At 40.7% G+C, this 20,817-nt stretch overlaps 1 protein-coding gene across 1 annotated transcript in view; it reads right to left on the bottom strand.

Annotated features, from left to right (window-relative positions):
* ADAMTSL3 (ADAMTS like 3) overlaps positions 1-20,817 on the bottom strand; it is a 339,169-nt gene that overhangs the window by 144,888 nt on the left and 173,464 nt on the right. Inside the window, exons 7-8 of the mRNA XM_045067215.1 lie at positions 10,395-10,469; positions 5,201-5,358 (exon numbers count right to left, since the gene is read on the bottom strand). Of these exons, the coding sequence (XP_044923150.1) occupies positions 5,201-5,358; positions 10,395-10,469 (233 nt within the window). The remainder of the gene's footprint in view (positions 1-5,200; positions 5,359-10,394; positions 10,470-20,817) is intronic.

Consider the following 20,817-nt stretch of genomic DNA (forward strand, 5'->3'; position numbering starts at 1 on the left):
GCCTCAAGCATAACATGGTCTTTTCTGAACAAAGTAGTACGTATGGAAGCTCTACCCTTACCCCTCCGCGACAGGACCATCTTGTCCCCACGGGGTCAGCTCCTCCAAGCTTGGCCAGCGAGGAGCTCAGGGAATTTTCCACATACCTTCCATGCCGCGTGAGGGCCGAGAGAGCCTCCAGGGAGATGCACACACCCTCAACCTGCGGCTACTGTGCACACTAGAGCCCGTTTCATCCTGAGGGGGCTTCTCCAGGTTGTGGCCGATGGAAGTAGATCCCCTACAGGGCACCTTCCTCATTTCTCCATGGGGACGGGAGCAAAAGCTTCTTTTCTGACTCTGAAACCTTGGTTGATGTGCTCCCCTGCTCTGGAGAGGGACCGCCCTCACCACGTGCGTCTCGGCGCCTGCCGTCTCCCGCACATCCCTGCTGGACTCCCGCACTCCAGGCCACAAGGCGTGGAGGACGCGAAGCCCATGGCTCAGCCTATGGGGGGATGGGCATCACCTCTCTCCTGAAGAGGAAACCCTGAGACTCTGTGTCCAAGCTTGGCCTTGACCCTGATGGGAGCTGAATCAGTTCAGAAAAACCTTACTTCCCTTACTTCCCTCCATCAGTCTGATGCTCCAGACAGAAGTCTGAACCAAAGATGAAGAAGGAGAGCGGGAGGCGGCGCAGGAGGGGGAGGAAGAAGATCCAACCTCAATAATCAAAAGTTGACCACGAGTGCGTGTGTGCGGGTTACACACCGAGCTCAGCTGTGCGTTCTGGTACCTCCTGGAGCAGTATCAGAACCGCTTTCACCACGAAACTTCCCGCAACTGCCCACATGACAGCAAATGTCCGGGGAGGCTCCCAGAGTCTCTGTCTCCGTGGTTAGCGGCAAACGCTCCGGTGGAGGGGAATTCTGACCGAGCGGCAGGATGAAACAGGGAAAGCTGCTTTTCCGTCGGGCGCTGTTAGGGGTTGAATGGTGTCCCCCCCTCCCCCGAAAGATACGCTGCCGTGTTCACCCACAGCTCCTCAGAATGCAGTCCTCGTCAGAAACAGGGTCTTTGGGGATCCAGTCAAGATGGGGCGAGGCCATCAGGGTGGGTCCGATCCAGTAGGACGGGTGTCCTTAGAGAACGGGGGAGCCCGGCCTAGAGACAGACGCGCACGGTCACGGCTGAGGGAGAAGGCCTGAGCACAGAAGCGGCTGAGGGCGTGAGGCAGGAAACATGCTCTCCCTCCGCCCCCCGAAGCAACCAGTCCTGCTGACACCTTGATCTTGGGCTTGCGGCCTCTGGACCTACAATCTGTCTACGATCTGTCACTGAAGTCACCCAGCTGAGAGCGTCTTTGCAGTGGCCTCAGGAAACTGATACAGGCACCGACCCTAAAAACTGTGTCTTGCTGTGATTTGAAATACCTGTGAAGGCCGCTGCGCAGTCACCATCTGCACCACCTGGCAAGGCTATAGCCCGTTCTTTGATCAAGGAAAACAGGCGGTTTCAATCCCTCGCATCCCCGCATCAGGGAGCCGCGCTGTGGAAACTGCCCCAGAAAGAGGGATTGTGCGAGGAGAGAACGCAATGCGTACCCAGGGCCGAGTTGGGGACACGGAAGGCAGAGGCTCGCCTCGCTGAACACGAGCGGGAAGAGCATCAGAAAACAGTTTCCTAGAGACACACAAAATACGCAACCAGGGGGAAGAGGAGAGACGTCTGGAACACAACGGAAGATTCCAGACCACGAGGAAGAGGACATGTTCTCTCTCCCGGAAGATGGTGATGTTGTCAGAGAGAGGGAGAGCTCCCACGGAGTTACCAATAGTGAACCATGGAAAGAGCTGTCTTTCCCAAAGCCATTTTGTTTTGGTCTCGTGGGCACACACTTCAAGTTCACATTCACAAGCGTCTACTCACAGATGCACAGTTTCCGTAAATTCTCACTGAACAGACCGCGCCTTTCCTACCCTCCCATCCGCAGGGCACAGGGCGCGACGTCCTTGTGCAGGACTCTCTACTGCTACCTGGTGGCGGCATACACACATTCACAAAGCGAAATAATACTTCAGGGGCTCGCATGCAAAACACCGTGACTCCGCAGTGCTGTGACAAAGGCCATCCACGAAAAACACAAATCATTCAGGAAAACAAAAACCTATAATGAGAAACCCATTAGGGAGAAAAATAAAATGCCATTTTCAAGAATGGTCCAATCATGAAAATGTAGCTTCTGAAAAAGTAAAAAAAAAAAAAAATCTTGGTCTCCTTGGCGCAGTGACTTGCCGGGTTTTAGGATCTGGACAATATGACACACGAACCTACCATCCCACTGATGTCTTTGGAAGTCACTGACCGTGTCAGAAGAGAGGGGTCGTCAACAGTCTGTTTATTAAAAGTCCACAAAGGAAGGTCTCCTCTACGAGCAAATGGAGGAGTGTGCCTCGGTATCCCTCGACGCACCCAGGACTGGGCCACGTTAGCACTGGGCGGGCAGAGCCTGTGTGCATGAGGCAGCCTCGGGCTGAGTCGGGTGCTCCATTTTTAGACCAGCGGCTCTTGGTTGATGGGCATGGGACAGAGATACAGCGAGACACACGGCTGACCGCCATCAGCGACCTGCCTGCAGTTTGAACCTCCCCCTCGAAGTCCAGCCAGGATTCGACTGCGTGATGGGCCTTGAAAACAGGAGTGGAAGCAAAGCTCCCCACCTTAGCAATAACCCAGGCCGGGTCATACTATCGTGCTCCCAGGGAAAGAAAAGAAAGAGAAGAGAGGGGAGGGATGAGAGGAGAGGAGGGGGGAGGGGAGAGGAGAGAGAGGAGAGGAAGGGGGAGGGGAGGAGAGGGGGGGAGGAGGGGAGAGGAGAGGAAGGGGGAGGGGAGGGGGGGAGAGGAGAGAGAGGAGAGAATAGGGGAGGGAAAGGGGGAGGGGAGGGGAGGGGAGAAGAGAGAAGGTGACCAATGGAAACGTGTATTTCCTAGAAACCTTCGCTATCTAGGCAGGCTTATAAGTCGGGGGAAAACAACATCAGACTCATTCCTGCGTCATCGCCGTGTCTGATTTTGCCAAATTCTCTCCCACCAGATGCACACAGGATCTGTGGAGGTGAACGGCGGGAGGCATGAGAATCAGCCTCGAGTTCCACGTGAGTCAGACGGTTGTGTGTAATGCCTTCTCTGTGGATATATCCATATTTAAAAACCTTTCAGTCAAGAGAGATCAAAAGCTTCCCGGGGGTTGAAGTGAAAGCCCAGGATTGTTTATTAAATCTGAGGCAACCAGAACCCAGAGTGGAGAACAGAAGACAGTACTAATTCGCACTCGGCCCACGTGCTACTGAAATGTACTCCGTTAAGAGGGGAACGTGTCATTTGGGCAAGAAAGTGTAAAACAATTTTTAATTCGGCAAGTGATATAGGGCTGTATTCTTCTCTTTAAGAATTGTTTCAAGCATTGGAATATTCTAAGTAAAGCTAAGATCAGGCCCCAAAGCGCTAAACCCCTCTAAAAGAAGCGTTGTTTTTTCATGTTTTCAGTGCAGGGTGTAACCAGATCTTTAAAAATGCGAACACACACACACATGCAGAAATATACGGTGTATGTGCGCATGCACGGTGAAGCATGGATTCAATAAACAATGTTCTTTCCCGCTGACACTGCGACCAAACAGTGTCTTGAAATGGTCATTTTTGTGGCTCTTCTTCCCATTCCATCGTTTTACTAACATGTCCTACGCAGAGAGCTCCGAGTTGACTTGAGATGAACACAGGTTGTCTAAGGAGGAATGAAATGAGGACAGAAAAAAAAGGGGGGGGGTGCTGTGGGCACGTGTGTGTGTGTGTGTGTGTGTGTGTGTGTGTTACTGTCTGGAAATCAGATGGGCAAACCCTAAGGGAGCAAAACAAGTGAAGAAGGTATGCATAATGCACCAGAGAGAAAGAGAAAGGAAAGACAGATGACAGCTCTGGCTTCCCCAAAGCCTTTCCCACTGCTATTGTCCAAGAATAACCCTGGGTTGATGCTTTAAGGATCTGACGTGGAAGTCACTTAAAGATCTACGGATGGCAGGTGATGTCTGAATGACAACCTCGACGTGTGTGAAATGACGCCCATGTCTCCAGTGTCGGGAACACAATAGGGAGCAGTGTGGACCACGGCAAAGGAGACTGTGTGCCCTGATGGGAAAGCTGCTGGTCCCCAGCGGCAGCCAGCTCCTGCCATGACCACGGGCAAGCGAGCATTCAGATCTTCCCATTTTTAATGAGAAGTAGGGGAAAAAAAAACACTGGCATTTTTATGTTGACCATTTAAAACTCAAAATTTCGAAGCCACAACACTGCGCAGCTCAACACTTGGCTGGCCACACGCAGGCGGAGTTGGGAGCATGGACACGGGTGTGTGACCAGGAACGTTCTTTGACAGGTTACTACGTGGCACACGGACAGTTCTTTTGGAAGGCACAGGGTCTTTGACAGGGAAAGCAATTCCTGGCAAGGAGGGCTACTTTCTTTCCTCCATTTCCATTTGGAAGGAGTTTCCGGAAAGGGATGGGACGAAACGACCCATGGAAACACCCTTTCCTTTTCTCATATCTGAGATATTTTGAATTTTACCAGAATTTTCACACTGTGTCACTTGGAACTTAATCAGCCACTGCTCTCCATATCCACTGACTGAGGACAGATGCTCCCCGATTCCCCCGGGAAGGGGACACAGGCTCCTGATTACACACAAGAAGAGTTCTTAGAAGGCTCCCTGGTGACCGCGGCCGACAAGCCTGAGTAATGAGACCACTGAGAAAACAAAGAAAGAAGGGAAGTGCTGGGCATCCAGCTCCCCTGCTGTGCTCTGCCAGGGGAGAGAGAGCACCCACAGCGGCATGGTGACCGTTTAACCGTGGACCATTTTCACCGAACTCTATCTAGAGGTTTAAAACTTCTAGAGGCTGAACACCACTGGAGTCTACCGATGCGAAAACAATCTCACCCCTGCTTGAGTGAAGTTTGTTTCTTAACTAGTGGGGTCGAGCAGCAGACACCGGAGAGAGACGAACAAAGTTTAGGAACCCACCACCGTGTTGGAAGTATCCATGATACACTTTGTGCAGAAATTATGACTGATGACTTTCTGCGGAACACACCGTACGTTCTGGAAATTCGGGATGTGCAGAGCTTATGAGGCAGGCCCCTGGGAAAGGGGCTCCTCCTACCTTGAAGATGAAATCAGCCATCAGAGGTCCTGGAATCTTAAAGGTCTGCCTCTCTGAGCCCCTCTGGAATTCAACTGTGGTGTTTTCTATGACAAAAACTCCAGGGCTGTTAAAGCTGTGTTCTTTTTTGTTTCCTTGAAGTGTCTTTGATTCGATAACTAAAATTTGAAAAGAGAATTTAAATGAGAGGGCTGTCTTCAAAGCATTCTATTTCAAAAAATAACTCACTACATGTATCATCAGCGTATGATATCAACACAGGATCAGGATATCCACTCGGTTGCATTGACTCAGGTTGGTGGAACACACATGTGAGCTTCTGAGTCGCCCGCAGCTAAACTAGACAGGTCCCAACCCCATTGGTTAGGCCCAATTAGGTCTTCCCAACTCTTTGGAGCCGTTTCTACAGGGGAAAAAGAAAATGTCTCTTTCTTCCTATTTTTCATGATGCTGGTATTATTCAAAGTAAAAGATATGTTCCTCATTTGATCATTGCTGGGAAGATCTTAAACCCAGTCTTTTATTTAGACAAAAATCACCATGAATTCTGAGTTTGCTTTTTTAAAAATAATAAACTTTTGTGATTGAAATAATCAGAGATGCACAGGAAGACACCAAGATAGTAACGAGGTCCTCTGTAGAGTTTATCCAGTTTTACCCAAAAACATGGTTACATCTTAGGTCACTGGAGTATAGTATCAACGCCAGGAAACTGTCATTGCTACAACGTGAGCATTTGTACCACTTTCAATGGCATCTACCACATATCCCCACGATGAAGATACGGAACCCTGGTATCACCACCAATCTCCGTCCCACCCGTTAATGCTTTATTCACATTTTGCTTTTATAGGAACGGAAGAGCTTTTAGATCTCCTACAGAAAATGGTCATGGTTTAACCCAGATAGCATTTCTACTTTATTTACACTAGATCTTAGCTAAAAAGCCAAGAAACGATGTACTTTATTTAAATGATTTTTCTTTCCTACTTTTTCCCCCCTTTCATTGTGTAAATATCATCATCCTTAGTGGATCTGGTCTGAGGTTGAAAGAGGCAATTTTTGTTTAAAAAAAAAAAAAAAAAAAGCCAGGCTAGGGGGTGGGGCACCTGCATTTCTGACCTCAGCTCTATCTCCAAGCCTCGGGCTTTTGCTGCCTTATTTCTAAAATGTAGCCTCAGAGCCACAGTCCCGCAGGTGCTTTTCTACTCTGAAACCTACACTTGGTTTGTGGCTATCATTGGTTCTTTGACCACCTTGAACAAAGGACACAACAGAACCCGAACCCCAGGAAAGCTGATGAAACACAACAAAACCGTCTGGCACTGGGGTCTGCCATCTGCATGTGGCTGTTTTTGGCTCTTTTCCATTGATTTCTCTCTGCCCCGGGAGCACCTGCCGGAATCCAAGCGTCCCCGGACAGACTGTGTAACAGGCATAAGGAGACATCCCTGATTACGTCTGACAGGCAGGCTGGGAAATTTTCTGGGAACCCTCCAAGGCTGGACAGGAGCTCCTCGATCTGCAGGAATCATTAGTGGTCGAAGAATACTGCCGGCTACTCACAGGCACACGGAACCCCAACCACGTTGGCCCTGATCTCCATGACCGCAGTAGATTTTTGGAAAGTGTGAGATTAAATTCATTTCCTAGTTCCAATGAAGATATAAAACTGAGTGTTATAAAGTGAGCTGTCAGGAGAAATGAGAAGGGGAGCCAGAGAGGGTAAGAAGTCCGTCCCCGGGTGGATTATCCCTCTGACGGAAAGGCGCAGACGCCGTGAGCCTTGTGGCCTTATCAGGGACACGGAGGGAAGCTGGACAAAATCCATCCTCCCAGGAGGCCTGCAAAACACCGGGCTTCCAGGCTGAGTTCAGCCTGAAATGAGCTGACTAAATTCAAAAAAATGTTCTGTGCTGGGGTCAGGACTGCACGGCATTAGCCTTCTGGGCCGCAGTGTCCCGAGTGCCCTCAGACCGCAGAGCTACGGCGGGATGTCAGAATCTGGGAGGAAGGAAGACCAGCAGGACAGCCACCCTCTAAAACCAAAGGCCAGCATTTCTGTTAGTCCAGTCCTCGTGTTTCGTGTTTTGGTGTCAAGTCTCTTTTATCACTTTGAACGGCATCCAAGACCTTGAGTGGCAAGGACATGAGAGCTCAAGGGGCAAAGCCAGTTTTCAAGTGCATGTGAATTATCCAAGTCCAATATCTAATTATCCATATGCTTATGATAAAATGTCTTCATGGCTGTAACTTCCAAAAGGCTTCCAGCTCTGTAGGTCACACAGAGCAGCATACACAGGCGGTGGAAGCCAGGGGCTCTGACCTCTGTTGTGTAATGGGGTCAGAAGGAGGGGAACAGAGACAGGGGAAGTGATTGGGTGAAGGCCGAGTTCACGGATACAAATGATTCTGACAACTGGGTTGACAAGAAAGCCAGTGTGATGAAGCTCTGGGTGAGGCGGAGGTTTTCCATGTATGACGTCTTGGCTTCCCAAGTCTATTGCTAACCAAACATACTCAACGCTGAATTTTGCTACAGTAAAATCTCTTTTGCAGGAATCTTCTTAGGGCTTCCATTTTTGAAGTGTTAGGGAAATTCGGGACTATGCCATTGGGATAATGCTGGGGTCAGGCGTGGAACAGGATTGGAAATTTAGGATCTATACCCCTCCAGGCAATAGGTAAGATAGACCTTCCATCCCGTGGCAAAGAAAGTGACTAACATTATGGGGTGTTCTAAGTTCTTTAGGATGTTAGCCTTTTGGAGAGCTGTAGTTAATACAGATCTTAAAAGTATGATTTATTACAGCCAAGTAAGCTTTATTTCAGGAACATATCTTCGTTTCAAATAAAAAAATTAAGAAAACAGTTGTATAAATCAAGAAAATAAAACCACTTCTATATTTAGATGTTCAGAAATGTTAATGAAACCCTTTGTAAATGAAGCCAGTTCTGTTCATCAGTGGAGAAGGATAACTTTCGGGAACCCTTCCAGAGCCAACTGCAAGACGGTTCAGAGGAGAAATATTCCAAGCAACAATTCTGTCACCTTTGGAGACACAGCAACATTTCTGAGCTCTGTTCTTGGAACAGTGCCAGTTTTGAGTATAAAGTTTTGCTTAATATGCCAGAACATATTTGCATGTAAATGAGTATGTTGCCACCACATACTTGTCTTGGCTTACTCTGTTTGCTGTCTACGTCCTCTGGTTTGGAAGCCGAATTATGGGGAACTGCCTTTAGCATCATGAGAAAACTGGGCCCAGTCACTGAATATTTTTTTAAACATCTTTTTGATATGCCATAAAATCCACATACCGTAAAATTCACCCATTTATAACCCAGCTTAACGATTTCAGTATATTCACAGAGCTGTGAAAATATCACGAGATCTAAGCTTAGAACATTTTTGTCATCCCCAAAAGAAACCCTATACCCGCCAGCAGCCAGGCCCCCATCTCCCCACCAACCGACTTCCCCCAGCCCCAGACAACCACCAAGCTACTTTCTGTCTCCATAGATTTGCTTATTCTGGACATTTTATATAAGTGGAATCACATGTGGCCTTTTGTAACTGGTTTCTTTCACACAGCATCATGTTTTCAAGGACCATCCATGGGGAGCGTGTGTGGTGTTCCAGTCTTTGTTACAGCTAAATAATATTCTACGTGCGCCACCTTTTACTCATCTGGCCATCAGCTGGTGGACTTGGGTGGTTTTCACTTTAGGTTTATTATGAATGGTGCTACTTTTAAGATTCAACGGTCCATATGTTTGAATCCCAAACCATATGTGCCAATGGGAGCCCTCCAATGATTTACAAAATTTGGATCTGAATGGTTTTTTTTTCCTATTTTCAAAAATCAAGTTCACGCTTATAAGGATGAAAATTTACTCTCATCAAGAGATGTAGGCTTTAAGCCATTTTACAAACCTTTGTAAAAGTTTTGCTCTTTCCTCATAGAGAAAGCCTTGAATACAGTGTCCATTACAGGACTGTAAGCATTATAGAATTTTAGTTAAAAAAAAAAAAAAGTGGTCCCACCTTTTTAGTCCTAATTGATAAAATAAAGTTATGGGTTAAAAAAGGGGGGGGTGCTTTCAAACAATGGTTCACCCTTACTGCCCCAAAGATATTCTCTTGCTTCTCTGATTGAGATTCCCATGTACTACAGAACTTCTTGTTTTTTCAAGATTTTAATCTATGTTAAATTTACCTAAACATTTTGACTTAAACTTTTCTCAAAGAACATTTCTGGTTGGAATATTACTATGAAATTCAAAATACACACACACACACACACTTAAAAGCTACCAAAAACATTTGATGCTTGTGGCCCAGAGAAAATTTTACAAGTCCAAAATCTTTAAAAAAAAAAAAAAAAGATAAAAAGGCAATCTATGTAGCACTTTGATCCCATGGACCTTGATTTGCATAGCTTTAAAATCGTTTTTAAGTACTGTTTTGTACTTTTATGGAAAGAGATGGCTGAACTCAGTACACTTTTTCAAGGCCAGGGAGCCAGTCTTGGCAGAAACTCATTCTCCTGCGAAAGAAACAACAAAGTCCTGCCTCTGGCCACAAGGAGACCTTGGGAAAGAAACAGACAAACTGCTCTTTCCTGTTCCGTTAGGTCCTAAGAGACCAAAGAACAAAGAGGAGACGCCATCTGAGTTTGGCCAAAGAAACGATCTAGTGGCAATCTTCTATCAATTCAAAGTCCATATTCTGGGAAACCAGTGTTTGTTTTCACTGTCCCTGGACCTGACCTTGCAATGTGTTGGCAACAAAGCTTATACTTTTCAGCTATAATCACTGATACGGTTCTGTGTTTTTAAAAAAAAAAATTTTTTTTTACATAATTTTTGTCCCAAACCTTTGGAATTTCCAGAAAACTCTCGAATACTATTCTACTCTCCTCATAAAAATAGTTTATTTCCCATACAACTTGATTTCCTCTCCCTCGAGGAGATTAAACCCAAACTGGTATATTTCCAAACACTGGGCCATGAGAACAGAAAAATTCACAGTATTGATCATTCCCTAGTGATACAGATAATTTCAGAGTGATTGGCAAAATCCTTGAGATATTTTCCTATTTACCCATTAACACGAAGAAAGATTTTTTTTTTTTTTTTGGCTAAATAAACTACCAGGAAATAAAAACATGTTAGGATAAATTGTACTTACAAAGATGTGCTGGTCCTTTCACTGTGATTCTTACACTTCGACTTCCCAGAGGAACAGCAATTACATTTTCTTCCCCTAGGAAAGAATGCGGGACAAATGTAGTAAGACTTACACCAGAAAGGCCTATCAAGATAAGCAAGTCAATCAAAACCAGGAGCATTTGCAATTGCAAAGCAACTCCTGTGCATAAGCCATGTTCATACTACCTATAATTTCATTTAAATGTATTAAAAATAAAAACATGAAAGAAAAGTTAAAATGAATACCCTGGCCTACCACCTCCACTGCCTTCCTCCTCCTGGCCTCATCCATGTGCTTTGATGGGGAGGGGGCTTGCGGGAAGGTCCTCAAACTAGGGCCCCTGGGCCAAGTCTGGCCACACCCATTCACTTAAGGCTGCTTGACCCTACAGAAGATAAGAGTTGAGTAGTTGTAACTAAGGCAACAGAGCTCCCAAAGCCCAAACTGTTTACTCTCTAGTTCTACACAGAAAAAAGTTTGATGATCCCTGGCCTAGATCATTACCCTGGGGCAGTCCTCTGGTGTTACACATTCTGAAATTAATTTTTATGGTTGCATAATAATCTAGACTCATATAAAATTTTACCGCAGTAGGCTCTGACTTGAACACTAAGCCTATTACTAAATGGCATTAACATACCATCAATGATATGAATTACTTCAAGCAGATGTTGTTTTTGTTTGTTTAATTTATAGAGAACAAATTTTTTGGATAAATTCTGGGACAAAATTGTTGGATCGAAGGATGTTACTATGTTTGCTGACTTGTTTATACATTTTTATTAGATAAAAATATCGGTTTATTACTGAAAATTTAAAAATGCAAATAAGCAAGAAGAAAAAATAAAGCTATTTCTAATCCTGCTGCCCAGAGATCATCACTTCTAACATTTGGATAAATACTCTTTTCAAATTTTGTTTGTTTTTTTTCCTGATATACACACATGCAACATATATGCATATAGGTAAAATATATACATGCAAAAAAACAAAACAAAACAATGGACATTATGTAACTATTCACCACTATAGGAGAGATGAAACAAACAATGATATTTCTGTACTAAGGAATACTCTATGCCTGATAAAAACAATGGTAAGAAGCTATAGGACTTCATATAGAAAGAAAGCCAACATACATATTGATGAATAAAAAAGAAAGTTAAAAAGCAATATATATGGGTAATGATTTCTTGAATGGGACACCAAAAAGTATAGGAAACACATGAAAAAACAAATAAACTAGACTACATCATAGTTAAATTTTTGTGTATCACAGGATACCATGAACAGAGTAAAAAAAGGAACCCATGGAATGGGAGAAAATATTTACAAATCACATATCAGATAAAGGGTTAATATCCAGAACATATAAAGAAATTTATAATTCAACAAAAAACAACAACGAACAAACACCCCAAAATGAAATGAGCAAAGGACTTAAACAGATATTTCTCTCAACAGAATATACAAATGGTCAACAGTTGCATAAAAACATGCTCAACTTCTTTAGGGAAATGCAAATCAAAACCATAATGAGATCCCACTTCACATCTAAAAGGATGGTCATTATAAAAACAAAACAAAACAGAAAATAATCCTCAGGATGAGAGGAAATTGGAATGCTTATGAACCACTGTTGGGAATATAAAATGGTTCAACCACTATGGAAAATAGGTCCTCAAAATATTATATACAGAATTACCATATGATTCAGCAATTCCACATCTGGGCTTATACCCATAAGAATTGAAAGTAGGGATTCAAACAGATGTTTGTAAACCCATGTCCACAGCATTATTTACAATAGCCAAAAGGTGGAAACAACCCAAGTGTCCATCAGCAGATGAGTGGGAAGCTATCATATAGTACATACATACATACATACATACAATGGAACATTATTAAGCCTTAAAAAGGGGGAAATTCTGCTATCCAACATGGATGAACCAGGAAGATGTAATGTTAAGTGAAATAAGTCAGTCACAAAAGCATAAATACAGTATCATTCCATTCATAGGAACAGTCACGTTCATAGAGACAGAAAAGTATAGCAGTGTTTCCCAGGGGTTGAGGTAGAAGGCAATGGGAGAGTTCTTGTTTGTTTAGTGGGTACAGACCTTCAGTTTTGAAGATGAAAAATGCTGGAGACAGACTGTGGTAATGGTTATATACCAGTCTGAATGGATTTAATGCCACTGAACTATATACTTAAAAATGACTAACATGGTAAATTTTATGTTATGCATATTTTACATTAAAAAATGCATGAGGCATAAACTCATTGTAAAGTACACGTGTTTGATATTGCATTTTCATGTATATATTATTTATAGAAATGTTTACATATATAATACTTAATATTGTGTGTAAATGCATAGAATAACACTGTAGATACATAATACTATGAAATTTCCTAGTACTGTGCAAGTCCATATTAGTAAATAACAGAATGGGATTTTAATCCTTTAAATTCATGGAAAGTTTTCACCAAATCTTTGACACTGGTTACCTCTAGGGAAAGAAATGAAAGTTCTAGGAATGAAGGAAGAAGAACATAGTTCTATATTCTCTGTTTGTATAGTGACAACATACTAATGAGTTACTTTTCAAATATAATATTCAAAAGCTAAAAACATTTTTTACAAAAGAAGAGAGAAAATGGAGGAAAAAAAAAGGACTGGGGCCCAAAAGTTTTACTGGGCGAGTTTTGCACATCTGAAGTAAAAGTAAGCACATAAAAAGAAGACTGAAAGGTTCTGAAATGTACAACTAAAACTATGTTGAGATACGACCTCACGCGTGTTAGAATGGCCATAATCAAAAAGACAAGAGATAACAAATGCTGGCATGGATTTGGATGAAAGGAAACTTTTGTGCACTGTTGGTGGGATTAAAAATAGGAACAACCCCTGTGGAAAACAGTATGGAGTATCCTCAAAAACTAAAACTAGAGCAATTATATGATCTAGCAATTCCACTTCAGGGAATATAGCCAAAGGAAAGAAAACACAAACTCAAAAAGATATCTGCACCTGCTTGTTCACAGGTGTTATTTACGAGAGCCAAGACATGGAAACAGCCTGAGAGTCCATCGATGGAGAAAAAGATGTACGGGGTGGTAAACATGTATACAATGGAATATTACTAAGCTATTAAAAACTGAGGAAATCCTACCATTTGCAAGAACATGGGTGGAACTCAAAAGCATTATGTTAAGTAAAATAGATCAGATGGAGGAAAACATCATATGATTTCAACTATATGTGGAATATAAAAACAAAACAAAACAAAAACAAACTCATAGAAAAGCAAATCTGGTAACCACCAGAGGCAGAGCATAGGGTGTGGAGGAATAGGAAGAAAGTGATTAAAAGGTACAAACTTCCAGTTATAAGATAAAAAAGACTAAGGATGCAATGTACAACAGGATGACGAGTTAACAGTGATGTGTAATACACAGGAGAAATTTTCTCATCACAAGAAGTTTTTTTCCTTATTCCTTCTCTTCTTTCTTTTCTTTTTATTATATCTATATGAGAAGATGGATGTTAGCTGAACTTACTATGGTACTCATGTCACAATATATGCAAATCAAACCATCAGGTTGTCTGCCTTAAACCTATACAGTGACGTTCGTCATTTATTTTTCAATAAAACTAGGGAAAAAAACTACAGCCTCCAAAAACAGGTCTGAAGGTACTCTGATATTAGATAAATAAACTGCTTTTGTGCATTCTAATTAATATTCAATTGTTTTAACTATATTTTATAATGTTATACTTACATAAATGTTAATAGGTTAATATACAACATTACATATATATGTATACATATAAACATATACTCTAATATTTATTCCTACTCTGTCTTCTGAAAATCCAAAAAATATTAATCAACTCAATAGCAATGAACATCCTTGCATCCATGTAGTGCCTCCTAATACCAATTCCCACTAAAAAGAACCAGGGATTCTTTAAGAAATGGTTCAATCCTGATCTGGGTCAGAAAAGGAACTAGCTAATCCTAGAATTTTGTTATGGAATAATAAAAGTAAGGGAGCTCCCAAAGACATGAGTCATGTGAACTGAACTAAAGTTATGTGAAAGGACTTCAGGGTCAACATAAAGGGTATCCAATATGGCAAAAAGGTGGCAATTTGAACATTAATAAGAATGATAACTGAAATGAAGTGAATCACACAAAATATGTTTAAATCCTTAATCACGTGAAATGTGTTTAAATCCTTAAGACCTTAATAACACCAAAAGAAATTACTGGTCATATTCTGAGGATGCTACCAACCAGCTCATTTTTTTTTTTGAAAATTGATAAATAAAGACAAAAGAATAATGCATTTACTATGCCTTTCCACACAAACTGTACTTCAGGGAAACCAAATAGTTGATGTGGTGAAGATTTTCTTTGTAGAAATACCCAAGCTGATAAATGAAGAACTAATATATTATCATTATTTAAACATCAATTATCCATAGCTATGGCATCACGATAAGACAGAAAACTATACAGTATGTGCCTCATAATATGATGCAATAGGAAGTACGTAACAGCAACTTTAAAGCATTCTTACCAAAACAAACACACATCTGAATGTGATCCAGCCTCTATTTCTAACAACCTACTTACAGGAAATGTAGGGTACAAACGAACATACTAAACCACATCATGGAAATGTAAAGAGAAAAATATAAATTATGGAAAAATCTGTAAGACAAATGAGCAGCTTCCTTAACAAATAAATATCAAGGGGGGAAAAAGGACATACTTATAGTTACAAACAAACTAAGAAACATAATTAAGGATAAAAAGAGAGAAGGACATACTTATAATATTAAAAAAGAATTAAGAGACATATAAATGCAACATACAGATCTTATTTAGAGACTAACTTGAATAAGCAAGCAAAAATGATGGAGTAAGGAACTCTGAAAACTACACCTCCATGAAAACACTAGAAAAAATTGTCTGAATCAACATTTTCAAAAATTTGAAAAAATTAACTATGGCTCGCAGCAATCTGGGCAGAATTTATTCAAGAAGAACACTCGGTAAGAACAACAAATTTTACGGCATTTTGAATTGCCTAGTCCCTATCCCCCATCCTCAGCCTCTGCTATAACCTTGAAAACCAACATCCGTTAGTCATTGTGAAAATCAGCAGCCTGTAAGATGCCGCAGGGGCAGATTATGGTTGGAGCTCCTTCAAAGCTCCAATTCTCAACTGTCATTATTTGACCTGAAGGATGGTTCCTTGGAAGACCTCACTCACAAAGCTGTCTTTATTTTACCTACCTAGGAGCTTTCCCAGTACAAACAACCCTTTCCCAAGGGGCACTTGTCCAAAACAATCAGAGGCAATTGTTTAACATTGAGGCTACCCAAGGTGGTAGATAACAGTTGAAGAAAATAACAAGCTATCCAAAAGCTTAAAAGGAAAAGCTGAGGAATAGAGATGTCCACATGGGGGCTTTGAAAAGTGCCAACATACTCCAGGGAATCTAGAAGGCCACACATATGCAGAGGGCCGTGTGCATACTCAGAAAAGACCTGAGAAGGCCCTAAATTCTCACCTCTGGCTGACCTTGAGACTCTGCAATAAGCAGGAAGTGAAAGCTATAATAGAGTTGTCAGCTGCCTGGTGGAGTGTTGAACTGTGCTTTAACACACATACAGAGACCCTTAATGAGACTTATTGATTTTAGACATTTTAAGTCTCTATTGAATTATTAGTTGACCACTAAACCAATCGAGCAGAGACTTCAGTAGCAACATGTGACAAAGAATACAGACTTTACAAAATGGATTTAAAAAGTTACTTAACACATAGGAGCAACAAACAACAACTGGGGAGGGGTGTAGAATTTGATTTCCAGACATGCAACATTATATTTAGAATGTCCAGTTTTCAACAAAAAAGTTACAAAACCTACAAAAGAACAAGAAAATATGGCCCATACACAGGAAAAATAAAAACAACCAATAGAAACTGTCTCTGAGTTGGAATTTTAGACAAAAGCTTTAAATAAACTATATTAAATAGGCTCAGAGAAATAAAGGAAACCATATTTAATCCAAACAAGTAAACTATAAGATAATATTTATGAGATGATCTGAGACAAATGAACACAGACTGGGTATCTGATGACATTAAAGAATTACTACTAATTTTTAGATGTAATCATGGCTTTGTGATTACGTTTTTAAAAAGAGTCTTAAATTTAGAAGAATAAAGGTCTAAGATTTAAAATTTATACTCTAGGCAAATATATACAAAAATAAAATAGGAATCACGTATGATTGCCACACAAAGTTTAACTCAAGGCAAAAACACATCAAATAAAGGAACATCACTTCAAAATAATCTAGGGGATAATTCTGCTATCATGACCTTCATATATGCTTTAGATGAATGGTACAAAAATATATGAAGTAAAATCTATAGGAAAGAAAGGAAAAAAAATGGGAGAAAATGCCTATAAATAATAAGACAATAACACATATCTTTCAACTGATGGATATATGAGAAGGTATTTCTTTTTTTTTTAATTTTTATTTTTTATAAACATATATTTTTATCCCCAGGGGTATAGGTCTGTGAATTTCTTTTTTTTTTTTTAAGATTTTATTTATTTATTTGACAGACAGAGATCACAAGTAGGCAAAGAGGCAGGCAGAGAGAGAGGAGAGAGGAGGCAGCAGGCTCCCTGCTGAGCAGAGAGCCCGATGCGGGGCTCGATCCCAGGACCCTCAGATCATGACCTGAGCTGAAGGCAGAGGCTTTAATCCACTGAGCCACCCAGGCGCCCTGAGAAGGTATTTCATAGTAAATTAAAAATAACTCATAAACATAAGAAAATGCTCAGAGTTATACAAAAGTAATATAATAAAAATACACTTGAAAGTTTTAATCCAACCTTTTAGCAAATTACAAAGACTGATAACATCCCACATTGGAAAAACTGGAGAAAACAGTTGCTAAAACTATGAGTGGGAGTGTAATTGGCAACATGTTTGTGAAAGGCAATCTGGCAATATCAACCAAAAATTTTAATATGCCTCCCATTTGATTCCACAACTGCCTTTACCAGAACTTTTCCTATAAAGAAATTTTATAATTGTGCAAAGATGGATGTTTAACATATTTTATATACCTAAAATCACAACTCTTTGCAATATTTACTGCAGCATTTTTGAAATAATAATGGACATTGGAAACCACATAAACATTTATGAATGGAGGGTTTGTTAAATAAATGTTGACATATTCATCAGAAAGACCAAGTCAGTCTACGTATACCAACATAGAACTAGGTCCATGATACAGTATGAAGTGACAAAGACTATTTAGGATGGTAAATATACACACATCTGTAGACACACACACCATCATGTCACTAGTGCTTCTCTCAGGTCTAGGAATATGAATTTGTTCCTTATGAATTTTCTGTATTTTCTAAATTTTATATAATAAAATATATTGATTTTATTCTCCAATGTTATTTTTTTATTTTTTTTTTATTTTCAGCATAACAGTATTCATTATTTTTTCACCACACCCAGTGCTCCATGCAATCCATGCCCTCTCTAATACCCACCACCTGGTACCCCAACCTCCCACCCCCCCACCACTTCAAACCCCTCAGATTGTTTTCAGAGTCCACAGCCTCTCATGGTTCACCTCCCCTTCCAATTTACCCCAACTCCCTTCTCCTCTCTAACTCCCCATGTCCTCCACGATATTTGTTATACTCCACAAATAAGTGAAACCATATGATAATTGGCTCTCTCTACTTGACTTATTTCACTAGCATAATCTCTTCCAGTCCCGTCCATGTTGCTACATGCTCCTTTCTGATGGAGGCATATACTCCATAGTGTATACGGACCACATTTTCCTTATCCATTCATCCGTTGAAGGGCATCTTGTTCTTTCCACAGTTTGGCGAACTTGGCCATTGCTGCTATAAACATTGGGGTACAGATGACCTTTCTTTTCACGACATCTGTATCTTTGGGGTAAATACCCAGGAGTGCAATTGCAGGAAGCTAAAGACCACCTTGCTTAAGAATGCTTGGATCAACCAGGAGATCAAAGAAGAACTGAAACAATTCATGGAAACCAATGAGAATGAAGACACTTCGGTCCAAAACCTATGGGATACAGCAAAGGCAGTCCTAAGGGGGAAATACATAACCATCCAAGCCTCCCTCAAAAAAATTGAAAAATCCAGAACACAGCAGCTGTCTCTACACCTTAACGAACTGGAGAATCAACAACAAATCAAACCAACTCCACACATAAGAAGGGAAATAATCAAGATTAGAGCTGAGATCAATGAGGTAGAAACCAGAGATAAGTAGAACGTATCAATGAAACTAGAAGCTGGTTTTTTGAAAGAATCAATAAGATCGATAAACCACTGGCCACACTAATCCAAAACAAAAGAGAGAAAGCCCAAATTAATAAAATTATGAATGAAAAGGGAGAGATAACAACTAACACCAAGGAAGTAGAAACAATCATCAGAAGTTATTATCAACAGTTATATGCCAATAAACTTAGCAACCTAGATAAAATGGATGCATTCCTGGAAAACTATAAACTCCCAAAATTGAACCAGGAAGAAACCGACAACCTGAATAGACCGATATCTAGTAATGAGATTGAAGCAGTGATCAAAAACTTCCCAAAAAACAAGAGCCCAGGACCTGACAGATTCCCTGGGGAATTCTACCAAACTTTCAAAGAAGAAATAACACCTATTCTCCTGAAGCTGTTTCAAAAAATTGAAGCAGAAGGAAAACTTCCAGACTCTTTCTATGAAGCCAGCATTACCCTGATCTCCAAACCAGGCAAAGACCCTACCAAAAAGGAGAATTTCATACCAATATCACTGATGAATATGGATGCTAAGATTCTCAACAAGATCCTAGCAAACAGGATCCAACAGCACATTAAAAAGATTATCCACCATGATCAGGTGGGATTCATCCCTGGGCTACAAGGATGGTTCAACATTCGCAAATCAATGTGATACAACAATTTAATATGAGAAGAGTGAAGAACCACATGGTCCTCTCAATTGATGCAGAAAAAGCATTTGACAAAATCCAGCATCCGTTCCTGATTAAAATGCTTCAAAGTATAGGGATAGAGGGAACATTCCTGAACTTCATAAAATCTATGAAAGACCCACAGCAAATATCATCCTCAATGGGAAAAAGCTTGCAGCCTTCGCGTTGAGATCAGGAACAAGACAAGGTGCCCACTCTCACCACTCTTGTTCAACATAGTATTAGAAGTCCTAGCAACAGCAATCAGACAACAAAGAGAAATAAAAGGTATCCAAATTGGCAATGAAGAAGTCAAACTCTCTCTATTCACAGATGACATGATTCTTTATATGGAAAACCCAAAAGACTCCACCCCCAAACTACTAGAACTCATACAGCAATTCAGCAACGTGGCAGGATACAAAGTCAATGTACAGAAATCAGTGGCTTTCTTATACACTAACAATGAAAATATAGAAAGGGAAATTAGAGAATTGATTCCAATGTTATTTTTAAAAATTGATCAGTTAATTGTCCAATGGCTTCAGATTTTAAGATGGCATTTATACTATTGGAGGGTGGCAAGGATCTCCAAGTAGAGTTAGAGTGACTACATTCTTTATAGGCTGAGGAGGCTGGCCAACGTGTTAAGGACAATAATCAAACTATGAACTTCACTGGTATTATTTAAGGTAAAAAAGTCAAAAATATTACATCAATGAAAGACACAGAGTACAGACAACTTTTTGAATTTTTATTCACATCTGACTTCTTTGTCAAGAAATACTTCTATTTAGAAGTAATAAAAACGTATCAAATCACTATGCTGTCCACCTAAAACTAATATAACATTGTGTCAACTACACTAAATTAAACAATTAATAATAAATATCAAAGTAACACATTATAATTACCTGAAAATTTGCTTCCAAAGCCTTTTTCAGACTCTCTAATGAAATTTTGGTGATGGCTACTGTTAACACTGCTGTATGGTATATTTAAAAGTGGATAAGAGAATAGATTCTAAAAATTCTCTTGGTATAATTCATTAGATATTCCTGATTTTAAAAAAAGAACTCTCAGTAAATAAAATAAATCAAATGTTTGTAACGTGATTTTTAAATGCCAATAATGGGAAGCCTGAATAGCTCAGTCAGTTAAGCATCTGACTCTTGATCTCAGCTCAGGTCTCAATCTTGGGGTTGTGAGTTCAAGCCCTGGGTTGGACTCCTGGATGTGGAGCCCACTTAAAAAAGAATTCCAGTAATATGATTAGTATACTTTATGCTTAAATACTAGAAACACTGTTACTTAAATGGGGAAATGA

Source organism: Mustela putorius, unplaced genomic scaffold (assembly GCF_011764305.1).
Source record: "Mustela putorius furo isolate JIRA1106 unplaced genomic scaffold, ASM1176430v1.1 tig00003875_pilon_pilon_pilon, whole genome shotgun sequence".
Lineage (NCBI taxonomy): Eukaryota > Metazoa > Chordata > Mammalia > Carnivora > Mustelidae > Mustela > Mustela putorius.